Source organism: Haemaphysalis longicornis, unplaced genomic scaffold (assembly GCF_048455015.1).
Source record: "Haemaphysalis longicornis isolate Haplotype H1 unplaced genomic scaffold, Haemaphysalis longicornis Haplotype H1 scaffold_6, whole genome shotgun sequence".
Lineage (NCBI taxonomy): Eukaryota > Metazoa > Arthropoda > Arachnida > Ixodida > Ixodidae > Haemaphysalis > Haemaphysalis longicornis.
In genome coordinates this window covers 23484118-23500969 of record NW_027526407.1, presented here as the reverse complement: position 1 = coordinate 23500969, position 16852 = coordinate 23484118, and the positions used below count along the sequence as shown (strand labels likewise).

General features: G+C 46.5%; 1 protein-coding gene across 1 annotated transcript in view; it reads left to right on the top strand.

The window, feature by feature from the left end:
- Positions 1-3221: 3221 nt before the first annotated feature.
- The window catches only part of Parvin (beta-parvin), a 37895-nt gene continuing 24264 nt past the window's right edge, over positions 3222-16852 (top strand). Inside the window, exons 1-4 of the mRNA XM_077673701.1 lie at positions 3222-3623; positions 11217-11583; positions 12960-13369; positions 15125-15390. Coding sequence (XP_077529827.1) covers positions 3586-3623; positions 11217-11583; positions 12960-13369; positions 15125-15390 — 1081 coding nt within the window. The 5' untranslated portion in view covers positions 3222-3585. The remainder of the gene's footprint in view (positions 3624-11216; positions 11584-12959; positions 13370-15124; positions 15391-16852) is intronic.

The following is a 16852-nucleotide window of genomic DNA, read 5'->3' as shown; positions in this document are numbered from 1 at the left end:
AAAACATTTTTGCTTAAATAACGCTGCCAGAAACGCCGCATCATTTCCCGTATGAACTCCGTATATCATTTTCCGTACGAATTCCGCATATACGGAGTGTACGGAAAACATGGGGAGCTTGATTTCGCTCTTAAATGACGATAAAAACAAATTCTGACAAACATTGATATTGCGAGAAATCATATTATTTTACTGTTTCTGGAAATTTTGTGTCCTCGAGTTTCACCTCGGCACTCTATTCGCCTCGGCACTCTATACTCCGTATTAGTTCTTTATCCCCATAATTCCGCATATGCGGAATTATGGGAATACAGAACTAATACAGAACTAATAATGGGAATACAGAACTAATACGGAACGTTTCAGAAGACACCGTCGTCGTCGGTGCCAACACGAAAGTACCAAAGTGGCCACCGTTGCAAAGAGAAAAACACTACTAAAAAAATGGCAGCATCTCTACTCCGTGAATGATGGCGAGGGTGCGGAGTACGGGGCGCTAAATGACATCTAAGTTGCGCCCCGAGTGACATCCGATTTGCGCCCCGACCGTCATTCGATTTTAGCCGTGAGTTGCACCCTGATTATTCCCTAAATGAAACTGCAACTCACGGCTCAAATCAAATTTCGCTTGATTTTCTCTTGATTATGGCGTGCGCACGGATGGACGCGGACGGACATTGGGAGGTCCTAAAGTACTCCGCACCGTTGCAGGCGAGCGAGTAAGCCGTTTGGCTCTCGAGTACTAACTCACGGTCGTAGCCCGATGGGTAAAACGACTGACACTAACTCTCTCTGGTCTGCCAGACACACGCTCGAATCCTGCCGTTGCCTGTGTGATTTTTTGCGATTGTCAATGCTGTGCGCACGGACGCGGACGGGCATTGTGCGGTCCTAAGGTACTCCGCACCTAAAACGCATTTGGGTTCGTGCAGAACTTGAACCGCAAGTCTACAAAGAAATAGCCAAATGCTTTACCAGTGCGCCAACCTGACACCTCGCTAGAGTGGAACAGGAATTAGCCTGTTGCACATATAATGGCAGAAGAACGTGACGTCACGTGAGTATAATTGGTGCAAGTGGAGGAGAGTTCTGACGGTGGAAAAGCTGCCGAGGGAATTGCGGCTAGGCTGCCTGTAGGAGTCATTCGCCCGTCATAAGATGAAGAAGCAGAAGCAAATAGATACGCATACACGATGTAATAGTAAAGCTTTGTCTTTGATTATTGATAGGCTTTCGGGTTTGAATTACGTAAAAGAACTGAGACTCTCGGCGAGTTTTGTAGCGTAAGCTACACTGGCCGAGGTTGAGCAATTTCGCGTGGACCTTGAAGGGCCGTGCTGCGCAAGCGCGAAGAGGATTGGATTGAATCGGATTTGGATCGGATTGAATTGGATTAAATTAGACTGTATTGGATTGGATTGGAAATGTAATCCAATTTGAGTACGGGTGTGTAGAGAATTGGGTCGGTAAATTCGCCAGTCTGCGCATTCCAGAGGAGTGACGTCATAGCCGCGGCAGGCGCACTGGCGCCGGCGCGTGCCCAGCTGTGCGCCTTCGTTGCGCAATAGCCAAGTCTGACGCTGCGCCGGAGCCGCTTGATGGCCATTTCACATGGTTCCTGAAGAGCCGTGCTGCGCATGCGCGAGGAGCAGTGACCGGACCGAACCGGACCGGACCGGACCGGACCGGACCGGACAGGACTGGACTGGACTAGACTGGACTGGATCGCACTGGACTGGACTGGGCTGGACTGGACTGAACTAAATTGGATTGAATTGGATTGGATTTGTTTGCTGAACCTTAGCTCACGCTACGTATATCCTGGCATAGCCGAGCTAATCCACTGCTATTTAATTTAGCGTTTCGGTTTTGTACTACTCCACAAGAAAGATTGGTTCCTTTCAGCACAAAGTTCCCACTAGCTTTTCTTGCCGAACCTGCCAAAGAAACAAACGAGAAACTTGCATGAGGTAGACTTTTTTAATAACTTCGGTCCACACTTAAAAGGCCTTTTTAAAACATTAAAAATACTTCTCCTGCTGACAGAAAACCGTCCAGTACCTTATAAACTGCCGTTTTGTAACCGCCGCATGTACAGCACACGGATACGGTATCGATCTTTTGGTTACGTGTCCAGGATTGTACAACGCCCTATTTTTGAACAGAGGGCCGGGAGTATACGTTGGGAGTCAGTATACATGCAATAGTTCAGAATTCTAAAGCTCCGCGGCGGCCGCTTTTCTGATGGAGGCGAAAAGCAAAAACGCCCGTGTGCACGAGATTTCGGCGCACGTTAAAGATCCCCAGGTGGTCAAAATTAATCCGGAGCCCTCCACTACGGCGCGCCTCATCGCCTGCGTTGCGTCGGCGCGTTAAACCCTACAATCAATCAATTCTAAAGCTAATGTTTTCAAATGCAGTACTACTCTCAACCATTCCAGCGCGTTTCGTAGATCAGAAACTACTTCGGCTTATTTAATACCAAATTTAAATTCCGTTAGCCGTAATTCAGTAAAGCATGATGTCGGGCTAGTTGGTGTAACATGCTTGTTAAGGTAAGTGGCGCTTGTGATCACAGAGACGGACAAAAAAAAGTTAAAATGTCCCGTGAGATTTAAAAAAGCGTTTTCTATGATAACAGGACATGAGGGAGAATGCGTGGGCACCCCTTCGATCCCGCTCACCCAGCGTGAGATCCAGTTTTTAGAATCATCTTTTTAACGACAGCACGTGGACAGGCTTCGAATCTTTTTATCTTTAAAAATTCACCCGTACGTCCTCTTTTCCCCATTTCTCTGGAATGTGTTGTTTCATTTTGTGTTTTTCTTTTCGCCCTGTTCAGTATAAATCAGTTGTTAGTGCGCCGCCTTCTCGTGAAAGTGTACGTTTTTTTTTTCGTCTCTGTGATCACAATAGGCGCAACTTACCTTCACAAGCCGTAATTCAAACGTCTGCTTAGCGAGTATTAGCACTACAGCGTCAGCCTGAAGGAAACGCGGGTCACAGACGCGCGTTCGCTGTTCCACCAACGTTACCCGTTCGCCTTTGCGGGAGGAAGTCAAACGCCGCTCCGCGCCAAGCTACAGGAAGCACCGCCCGGACACGGTCCCCCTTTATCGGGGTCCGTTTCCCGGTTGTACACGACTGATTGAGCCTGAACATGTCAACGTCGGTGCGATTGGAGGACTCGCTGCACCCGAGCGAAGCGGCTTTTCCACTCTGCCGTTTCTGCGCTGAAGGGACTGCTGCCGCCAGCATAGCGAGCATACAACACCGATTTGATGATAGCGGATAACGGTAGATATACCAGACGGTAGTTGCAAGACCTTTTCGCGCCGGTTGACGGCACTGTCGCTGACGCGTGCCGCTGGAATCAGAGGGATCCGGTAAAAGTGTGTGCACGCGCTGCGGAGTATTCTCCGGCAAACGTTGTTTCAGCCAGTTCTCCCCGGAGTCGGTGTTGTGCGCGTAGGAGTCAACGGTGTCCTATCGCTGTGTAAGCGCGCGCCCTGCGGGCGCTTGCTGATTCTGCTGGTAAAGTTACCCGACGCCCAGGACCCTCCGGATCTGACGTGACACCTCCAGATGGATTACCCTCCTCGAAAGAATGGGCCTGAAGAACGGTAATGGTATACACTTTGTCTCTGCAGCGTTGCTTAGAACTGTGAATTAACATCCGTTGTTACATTTAGGAAAATGTGTAGTGATGCAATCTTGTTTCTAAGTGGGCTCAAGCTTAGCTTCTGCTGCAAGCAAAAAAAGGCTTCTTGTTGTATTTGTTTCCGTTCTTGTTTCGGGGGATTCCTTGTCGACCCAGTAAGAAAGTGTGCAGTTGCTCTGTGTTCAGAGGCACAGTAACGTGAGAGAGATTGGAAGCCGTACAATTCTTTTTAATTTTGGATCCACTGCTCAAAAACTAGAAAACAATTTCACTTTGTTTTCCTCGGCACTTCCACAATAGCCATTCTGCGAGCTGCACAAGCTTCCGTGCAAGTCAGGCCATGCACTAAGGGTGTGCTTTTGCATGTACAAGACGAACCGCAATTTACAAGTGACTGGGCGAAAATATCATGTTCACGAGTTTAAAGAGGAGTGAGTGAGTGAGGAGTGAGTGAGTGAGTGAGTGAGTGAGTGAGTGAGTGAGTGAGTGAGTGAGTGAGTGAGTGAGTGAGTGAGTGAGTGAGTGAGTGAGTGAGTGAGTGAGTGAGTGAGTGAGTGAGTGAGTGAGTGAGTGAGTGAGTGAGTGAGTGAGTGAGTGAGTGAGTGAGTGAGTGAGTGAGTGAGTGAGTGAGTGAGTGAGTGAGTGAGTGAGTGAGTGAGTGAGTGAGTGAGTGAGTGAGTGAGTGAGTGAGTGAGTGAGTGAGTGAGTGAGTGAGTGAGTGAGTGAGTGAGTGAGTGAGTGAGTGAGTGAGTGAGTGAGTGAGTGAGTGAGTGAGTGAGTGAGTGAGTGAGTGAGTGAGTGAGTGAGTGAGTGAGTGAGTGAGTGAGTGAGTGAGTGAGTGAGTGAGTGAGTGAGTGAGTGAGTGAGTGAGTGAGTGAGTGAGTGAGTGAGTGAGTGAGTGAGTGAGTGAGTGAGTGAGTGAGTGAGTGAGTGAGTGAGTGAGTGAGTGAGTGAGTGAGTGAGTGAGTGAGTGAGTGAGTGAGTGAGTGAGTGAGTGAGTGAGTGAGTGAGTGAGTGAGTGAGTGAGTGAGTGAGTGAGTGAGTTTTTGTTGGTTTGTTAGCTGGCTAGATAGCTTGCTAGTCAGTCAGTCAGTCGGTTGGTTGGTTGGTTTATTTGTTTGTTAGTTTGTTAGTTTATTGGTTTGTTTTTGGTTTGTTTGTTTGTTTGTTTGTTTTTTAGCTAGTTGGCTAGTTTCGGGATACAACTGGGGAAAATATCCGTATCTCGGTCATTTTCGCGTTCTCGTAAGCAAAGAGCAGCTGTGCAGTCCTGCACCACTTCTTTTTGGCGAATATTATGTGACTAATATCAATGTCACGTCGGCACGTATGGGCTCAAAGCGTTTTCTTAGGGGACGTCGGACTTGGCATTTTCGTTTTCTACCCCTCAGAACGCAGTCAGCCAATAAACCGTCTTTCCGTCCCCACACCTCTGCTCACTTAAGAGGTGCAGATTTGTTGTGGGAAATATCACGCACATGTAAAAGCAGGAAAACTTAGCTCCAGAAAATGGATGTTGTTAGTCGGATCAGATCGTCCATAAACAGCATTATGTATTCTATTTTGTACCCCGTCCGCCCTTTTTTTTCCGCTGTACAAGCCGTAGCACTTTTTGAAAAATTATTCATTACTTTATGCCAAACAATCGTCGTTCACCGTTTGCAACGCTGTCCTTATTTGAGGACCTGCGTATAAAGAACTGTCCACACTTATCCGCTAAGACGGACAAAGAATTAACGCATAATTTTAATACGTATTTTATAACTCTAGTGTCACCTAATTGTAATGTACAGTGTCATAAAGTAAAGCCAGTCCTAGATGCTCCAGACCCGAAAACGGCTTTTCTAGAACCCACTACTTCCAAGGAAGTATACTTATTTTGCGCATCCATAAAGAATAGCAGGGCTCGTAATATTCATGAAATAAAAACCGGGCCCATTAAATATACCCTTGATCTCTTATCACTCTTGGTTTATTTTATTTCGAACTTTTGTATATCCAAGGGTACTTAAAGGTATGCGACGCGCCAGAGTAACTGTAGCCAATAAATCCGGTTGCAGAAATATTGTCTCAAATTACATGCCGATATCTATATTAACTGCCCTCTTCGTTGGTCCAAAAAATTATGCGCAAACGTGTTTTAAGTTTTTGTCAAAAACACTCGATCTTTGCCGTCTGCAAAGCACTTCTGCTTTCGCAGCGGTATTTCCACCAAATTGCCGTTATTAACTCAGAAAGAAGGTATTCATAATGATCTATAAAATAAGTTTCTGAACCTGGCCATGTTTATTGATTTATCAAAAGCATTCGATAGTAAAAATCATAAAATATTAGCTGCTAAACTTTAACATTATGAATTCCGTGGCGTTTCATTTGACCTTTTTATATTCGTAATTAAAATATAGCAAGCAGTGTGTTATAATTGATTGAAATCGTTCCCCCTTGTACTAAATAACGTCCGGAGGCCCACAGAAAAGCATTCTGGGGCCACTACTATTTAAAAGGGCCATGCGGACAATACGCAAGTTTGGTTCACTCGAAGGATTTTGCCTCCTTAGAATAACACTGACACCACCTTTAACGCAAGTTTCACTCAATTAAGTTATATATTAGGAAAACTAGAAGGTCCATGCGACCCACTAGCTCATTTCCCGCACAAAAACCTACGACGTATTAAAAGCAGCTGTGCGATTGTCTGCGGCCGGCTAAATCCAACGCAAAGCCGGGGTTATAAGCTTGCAGAGCGAGCTGTTTGCGCTTAAATTTAATGCATATTCTTTTTGTAGCGGCAAAGGGGGGGAGGGGGGGGGGGGGGGCAAGCAATTGAAGTTACGAACGCGCGTTCGGCTTTCACTGGTCAAGTGGAATAAGGGACACTGTCTTCTGTGACTCTGTTTGTCAAGCATACCCAATGTACCATGCAACGAGTGCTATCAACAGTAACAAACATTATCCAGGCACAAATCCGGTCAAAAACAAAACAAGGGTGGGCAGCGGCCTTGGCGGTATGGTGGCGTCATCTAAGAGGACTCGCAACAGACAAGACGTTCCCCCGTTCGCCTTCCCCCTCATATTTACGTTCGCTTCACTACTTGCCCTGTATACGTCATCGCAGACGTCACGAAACACACGAATCATCGGAAGAACCAAAATTGTGACTTAAAAAAAATAATTGAAGCCATAAAGACAAAACGCAAGTTTGGTTTATTGAAAAGATTGCCTCGTTAGAATAATACTGACACCACTTTTAACGTAAACTTCGCTCAAATAAGCTGTAAAATTAAGATAAAACGGAAAGGCCATGCGACCCACTCGATCATTTCCCGCAACCGAACCTATGATGTCATACCAGCCAGCTTTGCGGTTGGCGGAGGCCGGCAAAAGCAAACGCAAATAAGGCAGAGCTTATAAGCTTGCAGAACGAGCTATTTGCGCTTAAATTTAGGGCACATTCTTTTTAAAGCCGTAAGAATGGTGGAACAAACAGTGGAAGTTACGAAAGCACACGTAAACATAGAAGTACTTGTGCGTACTGCTGTTGGTACTGCGCGAACTATGCTTGATTTAGCTGCACATGACTGCAGGGCTTTGGGGTAGTTTTCGACGACACTGACCGATTGACGCGAGCAACGGTGTCTTACGTGACCATATTTGTCGAGCGAGCATTCTGTTACCCGAAACGATTAGTTTCTCCCTGAACAAAAACCAGCGAGGTTCAAATACGGTCAAAAAGAAACTAGAGGCAGAAAATGGCTTGCCGTGGTATGGTGGCGCCATCTAAGTTTACTAACGGTAAACAAGGCTTTCCAATCGCCTGCAGAGTGGTCGGTTCCTGTGATGTCATTGCCAACCGCGAAAACACGATCTAGCGAGAAAAGCAAAATTTTAACGTAAATTGATTCATTTCTCAGTGAATAAAACATCGTCTGCATCCTGACAAGTGCTGGGGTACTATAAAACACGAAATCTTTCGAATAAAACAAACTTGTATTTTGTCTGCATGACCTCTTTAATGTTTACGTAAATGATATAACCGGGCTGAATGCATGCACATTCAGATGACATGTATGCAGCTGACACTTTCATTTTTCCAGTCCACAAATGTTCACCAACTTACGTAGCGAGTATTGAATTACAAACAATTTTAGAAGGGAGTGAAATAAATTGCTTAGAACGAAATACCTCCAAAACTAAAGCTGTTTCGTTTACGCATGTACAAGATCTCGTAAATCGTAGCCTCAGTCGATATTTAGGATCATAAAATACAGAAGTTTTGCAGGGGCTAAAGACATTGAGGGTGATTTTTAATCCGCACATGAATTGGAACACGCAAGTCGACCGTGCGGGGAAACGTTTGTGAAAGGCATGTGCTGTCCAATGTAAATTTCGACGGGCACCGAAGGTTTAACCCAAGGTTATTTTTTTTATTTAGAGTTCTATACGCCTAACATAAATAACTGTAACCTTGTATGGCGAAACACGTCAAAAGGCAACATTAACCCTTTCATCACAAATGAAGGTCATCCACCACATTGTTGATGGAGGCAAAAAGCAATGACGTCCGTGTGTACGACATTTCGGCGCACTTTAAAGGTCCCCAGGCGGTCAAAATTAATCCGGAGCCATCCACTACGGCGCGCCTCATCGCCTTGATTGCGTCGGCGCGTAAAACCCCACAATCAATCATCCGCCTCATTGAAAATGTCTCATGACGCACTCACGGCCGTGCTGTTCGGCACGCTGTACGTGCTGCTTGTGCAACACTTCCAAGTTTAATCTTCTGATGAAGTATAAGAACAGTGTAAAATTTAAAAATCAATATTTCTTAAGGCAATATAACCTCAGGACACCTCATGAATGCAACTCTAATGTTAGGAACAGACACCAATGGTTCATACCTTTCTAACGCACAAACCATGGATTTTATAGACTAGGACACTGCATGCCCACTTTCTTAGGACACCTTCAGTGCCACAGAATTGATTTGTGCACCATTACTAATAAATAGTATAAGACATATTTTCTTCTGAATATAACTTGATTACGCCATTTTTTTACATTTTAGAAAGAGAGAGAGAGAGAGGGGGGGTTCTTTATTAGATGAAAGCAGAGGTTTGCCGGCATGTTCCCGCCTACATTCGACTCTGCGGGGATGGGGAAAAGGAAGTAAAGGCCCTAAAAGAAGTAGGGCAGAAGAGAGGGGGGGAGGGAGGAGAGGTTAAAAGAAAAAGTGAACATGAAGCTTTACGTGGGAACGTAAAAGTTCACAGGATCTCACAGGTGAAGTTGTAGATTGTCTCTGCGACGCCTATTTCGTGTAAATAGTCAAATAAGGCAACCAACACTTACCTCTGAGATGATGGAGAGGGCCAGGGTCTAAGGAGACCTTTCAAAAATTTAGATCCGTAGTTGTCGCACTAATGGCATTGTTATGTCGTATCTCTTGTTCAAAGTTCAATTTCCGTCATTTGTGTTAGTCATAGAATTCCATTGATACATTGTTAATACGCATGGATTCCATGGCAAATCGTGTATACGTGTTTCCACTATGTAGATGTTCACTGTATATGTGAAATTATTCCATCATACATGAGTTCTTGTACATCTAGTACATGAATGAGTTCTTGTGTTTTTGTTGTTAATGTTTATCACATTTTTATGCGATACTCACGTCTATTTAATGCTCATTGAAAACATTCCCTGTTTTCCCCAATGTCAAAAAATGAACAGAAACGTCATCAAGCTACTTAGCTGTAGCTTTTTGTTCCTGTCGGTTGTGTAAAAGAAAAAAATGTGAACTAAAGTTGAAGTTGAAGTTGAAGGCAAAGGCAAATGATGGCCACCTAACGAAAATACCGCGACTTTAATCAGGCTCTTAAACCACAGCTGTCATAAGCCTGGCTAATAAACTAACTAGGCGCCGCTACCTTGGCATCGTCATCAATTACGCTAGTGGACAAAGCACACTGATGTTTCGTTTCTGTCCACGGAATGAATTACTGCGTCGTAGGAAAGAAATTCCTTTAACTGCATCTTTATACCGTAACCGACAAACGTGAAGGAAATTCTTTGGTGCATTTGTAGTAAAATTCGACTAACTTCCATGTCAAGCAACCAAACGCTCCCCTCTGAAACTAATGCGCGATGAATCATATTCACGCTAGCGACACAAAAAGCCCGTGTAAGCAGCCACCAAGACGCGCTTCGCTTTAAAAAGAACTCCAGCTCGTCTACAGAAAGATATGTGAGCATGCCATTGCTCGTAACTGCAAAGTGACCAATAGCCTTTTACGTGTACTCGTGAACTGCTGAATGGTTCTTCCTTCCCCTATCATTTTCATTTCTTCCACAGGGTCCTCGGGCCTCCTTTTCATTAATAAAGTTATTACTACAGTTAAACCGGTGGCGGTATTCTCGAGTTTTGTCCCTTTTCCGCCCCTTTCAAAAATGTTCCTTTTGGCAAGCCCTGATTGGCAAAAAGCAAACAACCGGAAGTGACGCAACGCGAGCGCAACAAACCTATTGTTAACGCTTACTGCTTAACCGGAAGTACGTCACGATGAAAGGGACTCCAAAGGGACGTTTTCAAAAGGGACAGTTAGGAGAATACCGCCCCTGGACGTAGCGAACCTGTATGTAACGAGTTCCTGGATTCAACGAAGTTCTTCAATTCCCCATTTCCACCTTCATTGAAGCCCATGTGTTTGCGACCTCTATGTAACGAAGGAGTTGTGGCGGTTAACCCGGATGTAACGAATTCGCTACGCTGATGAGTCAAGGTTTCTTGCCTTTTTTATGAAAAATCGGCTGACGAAATGCACTAATTTAGCGAATTTCGCCCGTACCGCAATCTCTCGTGCGTTTCCACGTGTGAGTGCGGTGTCGGTTAGGTTAGGCCTGCTTGTCGCCGTGTAGTCGCGTGTGTCCCCTGATATCTGTGGTATGGGTTCGTGTATGATTTCTGCGGCCTTAATACGAAAAGATTTGTCTTTTCAAGACAAGCTCGTAATTTTAAATACCGTCTCCACCGGCGAGAATGAAGAACGTCACGCTCGGTACAGTGTCCCAGCTATCGTCCCTTCGACAATTGTGGCTGCAGAAAAGAGCATGAAGTTTGCAAATTGGCGCTCTTTCAGCATGAGTTTGGTTCTTGAAACGCATTAAGGCGCCAAAACGTAACAAAAAGCAAAAGTGGTACCTAGTTACGATTGTGAATTAGGGGACCGTGTAGTAGCAGCAGGCGCCAATCACGTAGTTTTTTAGTGTGAAATATATCCTTTAACAAGGGCGAGTTCAGAATCACTGATGCCTAGCATATTGATTTTGTTTCTGCTTCATTCACGCGAGCTTTAAGTCGAAACCTGCATGTAACGAAAACCCGGATGTAACGAAAAATTGCGAATTTTCGTCAACTTTGTTATATAGAGGTTTAACCTTAGAGGTCAGCACATAGATGTTTGTTCAGTTAAATTGGATTTTATTGATGTAATGAACGTAACTACTTCGGGTAGAAGTTCAACCTAATCGTTCCCTCGACCTCTTTGGCACCGCCCAGGTCGTTCACGGCATCGTCAACAGATGGCGATGCCATACCCCGCCGAAAGATGTCCGGCGAGGAAATCCGCGCGGTGAGCAAGCGGCTCTTCCGACGATCCACTCTGCTGGAGGCCCACGTCATGGCGTCTTCGGAGCAAGACAAAGGGCATGAATGCACCGGAGCAGAATGCAGCTCGTCCGACGAAGAACCGCTGCCTCCTCGCGTGGTGGGCGTCCAGGTGGCTCCAGAGGGCCCCATCTACGAACTGCCGCCTCCGCCTCGCAAAGTGCCTCCCGCACCGCCAGTGCGGAGGGACTCGCTACAAGCGCCGCAGGGGGAATCCTTGTTGCCGCCACCTTCTGTGGAACTGTTCCTATCTGACGAGGTAAGGGTCCCGGAAGCATGTATCTGGGCTCTCGAAGGTTTTATACGCTACGTATCATTTACTCAATGTTGGGGGGAGGGGGGACGACAAGGTTACGTGTAAGACTGAGACTCGTTATTCGCAAAGTATTACAGTATTCACAGAGTATTCACATCAAAAATAAACTGCTATCTATCTATCTATCTATCTATCTATCTATCTATCTATCTATCTATCTATCTATCTATCTATCTATCTATCTATCTGTCTGTCTGTCTGTCTGTCTGTCTGTCATAAATAGTAGCAACGTAAGGTGTTTCTCTCAATTATTAAAGCGTTTTAGCTGAGCGTCTTTCACGGTCCGCTCCGCTCCGATAGCGAGCGGGAGCGCCATTGCACATGCGTGGCGCGCTCGGCCGCGAACGGCATTGGCTCCGGTTGCGCTGAGCGTGCCGCCGATACCGGAGCGGACCGTCGAAAACGGTTAGCTAAAACTCTCTATTATTTTATTTGAATGAACCACACATCGCTTATAATAAAGACACGTGTCAGTAACCAAAACCATGATTTCGACGGGTTTAAAGCATTTGAAAATCATGATTCGACAGGTCACCTCAAGTTGGTTTAAATACGTGGCACAGGCCGTGAGAAAGTTGAATTCGGCGTCATACAGGGCAAGGTTTCTTGTCGGCATCATAGCGTAAAAGTAATTCAACGAGAAAATCGAATCGGTACAAATATTCTAAAATTTATTATGTGTCCTTTTAGAGGCGAAGCCCCTAATAGGCTCGGGCTGTTGGCGTCTCATGTCGTCGTCGTCGTAACCATCGTCTCGTGTAGTCAAGGTACTACAACACTGGGACACTCGTTTACGCCTCGCGCTAGAACGTAATGCGTACTCAAAAAACATCGGGACACTCGTTTACGCATCGCGATAAAACGAGTCGTAACGCGTACCAAAAAAACACCCGGGACACTCGTGTACGCCTCGCGCTGGAACGCTTCGTAAGACACTCGTTTACGTCTCCCGCTAGAACGCTTCGTGCTTCCAAGACGAGAGACTTTTACAGCAAAGCTTTGTGCCTCTACCCCCAACGGTTTCATCTCCGTTGGAAAAAACGCCAAGGCGCGAAGAATACACTTATACACTGCATGCTTCGCCCCTCCCCAAGTTTCACGTTAGTGGAGATGGCCCTAATTTTTTTTATTTGTCCATCTGCCTGCAAATATCTGTTAACTTACTAAAGGAATTTTAAGTAATAGTAGCGTCCTTGTCGGTTCAAATGATCAAGAAATGTTGGTTTAAAGGATTACTTTAGACATGCTATTTGCTTTGTTGAGCGCATTATTTGTCCTTTTACTCCTCTCTACATCCATCTACCTCGCTAACATGTCAGGAGGAGGACAAGTCACCCGGGATGGCCCCCGTCCCAATACCACCAAAAAAGTTTCCCAAAGGCATCGGACTCCGTCTTCCCAGCGCAGTGCAGGGAACGGCGGAAGGAGCAGCGTCGCCTCCCGGACAAGAGGACCGCAGCGCTGAGCTCACAGCGGAAGGACACCTCACGCCGCCGACGACGTCGCCCGGCGTCACCAAGCCCGGAGGAGTTCGTTTCGCCGACGCGCCTCCCACGGTTGTGCTCGTTCCGTTGAGTCCCGAAGGGTTCAGCGGTCCGCGAAAGAAGTCTGCCACACGGGACAACTTCTTGGAGACCCGGGAGACCAGCTGGAAGTTCACGCCTGGCAGGCGGACGAGAACTGCGGCGGCGGACAGGGCGGGAGCGCCGAAGGACTGCAAAGAAGAGACGTGAGTGTTTTACTCGCTGTCATTTGTACAATCGTTTTAATTGTCATCTTGCGGCCTCGTCCAGGGAAAACAAACTCTCGCTGGCAACCTTATTGTTGTTAATACGTCGAAAACTGTTTGGGTTGTATACGTACGATATGATTAGCCGTACGTTTGTATTAGCGCGGCCTCCGCGATCGGCTGCAACGGCGCGCCGCTGGCAGCCGATCGCGGAGGCCACGGTATTAGTGCCGTATGTATTGCAATGGCCAATAAAGTGTACTCTACTCGGGTACGGGTTAAGAAGGGCAGTAGCTCATGTAATGCACCCGTCCACCGAAGCGACGGACCCGGATGTCATCGCGCGCCAGCTTTTTCTTAAGTCTGCTTGTCTGCTTTGCCTCAAGTAGTTTGTTTGTCGTCATTGCAGTAATTTACAAACAGATTAGTTCAGAAAAATGGCGGAAACGACTCGGGTCACTCTCGAAATAGCCCAATAACGCAACCTTTCCGCCACGCGAGGAAACAGCCGGTTGCGGTGATGAGGTGCTGGGCCAACTTCCGTTGTCTTATTTAAGTTGCACCCGAGCTAACTTTTCTTGATAACTAAACAAGTGATTGATTGCAAAATGTTTATTTAAATATTTAAATGAGCAAGAGAATCTTGTTACGTGCACAGTCATGTGGAAGGAATCCTTATTCCCGGATGCCTTCACTTTTGCTGGCAGCCAGAAGTTGGCCCCCAAAAGGCGTCTCAGCCTTGACAAGCCCACACTGCCTGCACAAGCTAGGCGTTACCGTCTTTAATAAAATTCAGGCATATCTGTACTATGGCTCCTACGGCTCACGGGCTCCATTTGAAGGCTGTAACTTTTGTTTTCTTTTTAAACGAGAAAAGCTCTTTCGGGCAATATTGGTTTCTACCTTATTTACTCCGTTCACATCCTCTGTTTGGCTTTTTTCACTGAAACATGCCTGCAAAAGTAAGCGCCTGATTGGGAAACAATATAGAGAGTTTTAGCTGGCCGTTTCCGACGGTACGCTCCAATACCGGTGGCCCGCTCAGTGCAATCGGAGCCAATGGCGTTCGTGGCCAAGCGCGCCACGCATGCGCAATGGCGCTCCCGTTTGCTATCGGAGCGGAGCGGACCGTGAAAGACGGTCAGCTAAAACTCGCTATTGCCGCAAACTCACGCAGCTGATACGGGCTGACAGCACTCTGGTGCACGGTTAAGGGCATAAAGAATTCGAAGGTTGGCCTGGTCCGCGTCAAATTCACTTCCGATATACTGAAGGCTGTGATGCCGCCACAGGAATAAGCAAATGGGATCTGTAGAAACCAAGGGATGCCGAGGCCCCGGCATCGAAGGTGAAAGCTGGAAGGCCGATGAGAGACAACAGGAGAGAGAGAGAGAGAGAGAGAGAGAGAACAATCTTTTTTGAGTCTTGCGATGTCAGCCGAGCTAAGCCGCCTGGCTTGCGACACTGGATGAATGCGGTGACAAAGATGATTATAATGATGAATCATCATTGTCACCGCCTGTGCCTACCGAAGCATGCAACAGCTGGACCCCGAGAAGCAGTCCGAAAGTGAACAGAGGATACAAACCTGCACTGGCGTAAACGGGCGCCATTCCAGGATTTGTATTATCGTTGATGGGCATTCTCAAATTTGTGTCGGTACATAAAAATTCCTGCCCTTGTTAGACCTTACAACCGCGCAATATGCAAAGCTTGTACATCCGCATCCAAGCTCACCGAATTCATTTTCCTCAGGATGACGTCGTCTTCGGACACGGACGACTTGGAGGACCTCCCGCCACCACCGCCCGAGTGCGGCGGCCTCGAAGACTCCACGGATTCCGAGAACATCTACGAGGACATCGGACCCTACCAGGGCGAAACTCATCAACAGCACCAGCCCGTTCCGGAGTTCAGTGTGGGGACGGCGTCGCTGATTCGCCCTCCCAAGAACCGCAAGTTCGCGCGCAGCTTGCAGGACATTTTGAACTCCCAGGTAGCGGCCTCGTTGAAGCCCTCAAGTAAGTGGGAGGTCCTGAGGTTGGGATTTGTTGTTAATATGGGACATCAGTTCCGGCAGGAAGGAATCGACACGCAAAACATGAAGGAAGCTCACTCTAACGCGTAAGACTTGAAGGTAGCGAAGTTTTACGCAACCTTCACGAACCAGCACGAAGGTTTAGGGCCCCGATTGCAGCCGATTTGCTTCTTCGCTGCCGCAACGACCTTTACTCCATCATTGTTGCTATAAGTGTGAGTTTATTTCACTTTTTTTTTGGTAGTGATGGTTATTGGACATCACCTTGGAGGAGCGTATACACTATGACGTGTCTTTCTCGTTCCGAGCCAGTGTTGCCACGATTACGGCGAACGCTGGACTCTTTCCTTGTTTTTTTTTCCAGTCTTGGCCGATACTTGGTTTGACAACCAGCGCGCAAGGGACGCTGGGTGGTCGCCTGCGGGACGTACGCTGCGTGATGTACATGTCGCGTTTGATTGCTTTTCTGATTGGTCATGTGCACGGTGTAGCTGAAACGATTTTAGGATTTCTTAAAGAACTGTGTTAGGTAGTCAAATAAGTTTGTTAAGAATTTTTCCGCTGTCACATGTTTAGTACGGTGCATCCTTTTTTTTTTTTTTTTTTTGCGATCATATGAGCTGCGTCCAACAGAGACCCTCCCCCTGCGACAGTTTTAAAGCCCTAGCTTTCGTCTATATTTTAAGGAGTACAAATCATGGGCGGACTTTTTATCCGGGGTTAATTTATCAAGCGCCCGAATTTTGACGTATTTAAGCCCGAGTATCCACATTTTGTTAGAGTTTTCGAATTTGTTAGAGTTTTCAGTGAACAAAAAACCAGTAGAAGTACGGAGGAATTGAACACCTCGTAGTTTTTTCCTAACTACTCCAAGCTTGCAATTCTCGAGGTTCCTGCTGTTGAACTGTAACGATGGTCACTTGAGAAGACTATTTCTAAAAATGTGCATGCCGGGCTCACACAGTCGAGTTGAACTGATTATCGGTTGAAATAAAATATTCGCGGCTAAATCATTATTAGCTTAAGCGTAAGGTTCACCTTTCGAATTCCCAGCGCTGCTAATTGTTATTAACACGAAACGAACGCTCCAAAATGACTGCAAGCACGAATCCCAGAAAGTTCGGTCGATGGAAAAGGTGTGTGTATTGTCACGAAGAGATGCCACGACCTCAAGAAGGCAGGAAGCTACGCTTGAGCGGACAGACAAGAGTGTAAGGCACGTTTTCAGAAGTCATGCAGTCTTGAGGGAAAAGCAAACGCATTATCGGTTCCATAACTTATCGGCCTGTACTCGAACAGCGAAAAGGAACTGATTGCAACGCGGCCGCTGTTACAACAGACAGCAGCTTGTATGAGTCATGCAGACTGTGCAGACGCGATTTGCTGATAACAGCACGTCGTAAAAGTACGCCGTTGAGCCACGCTTAGTTTGACACGGCAGTTTG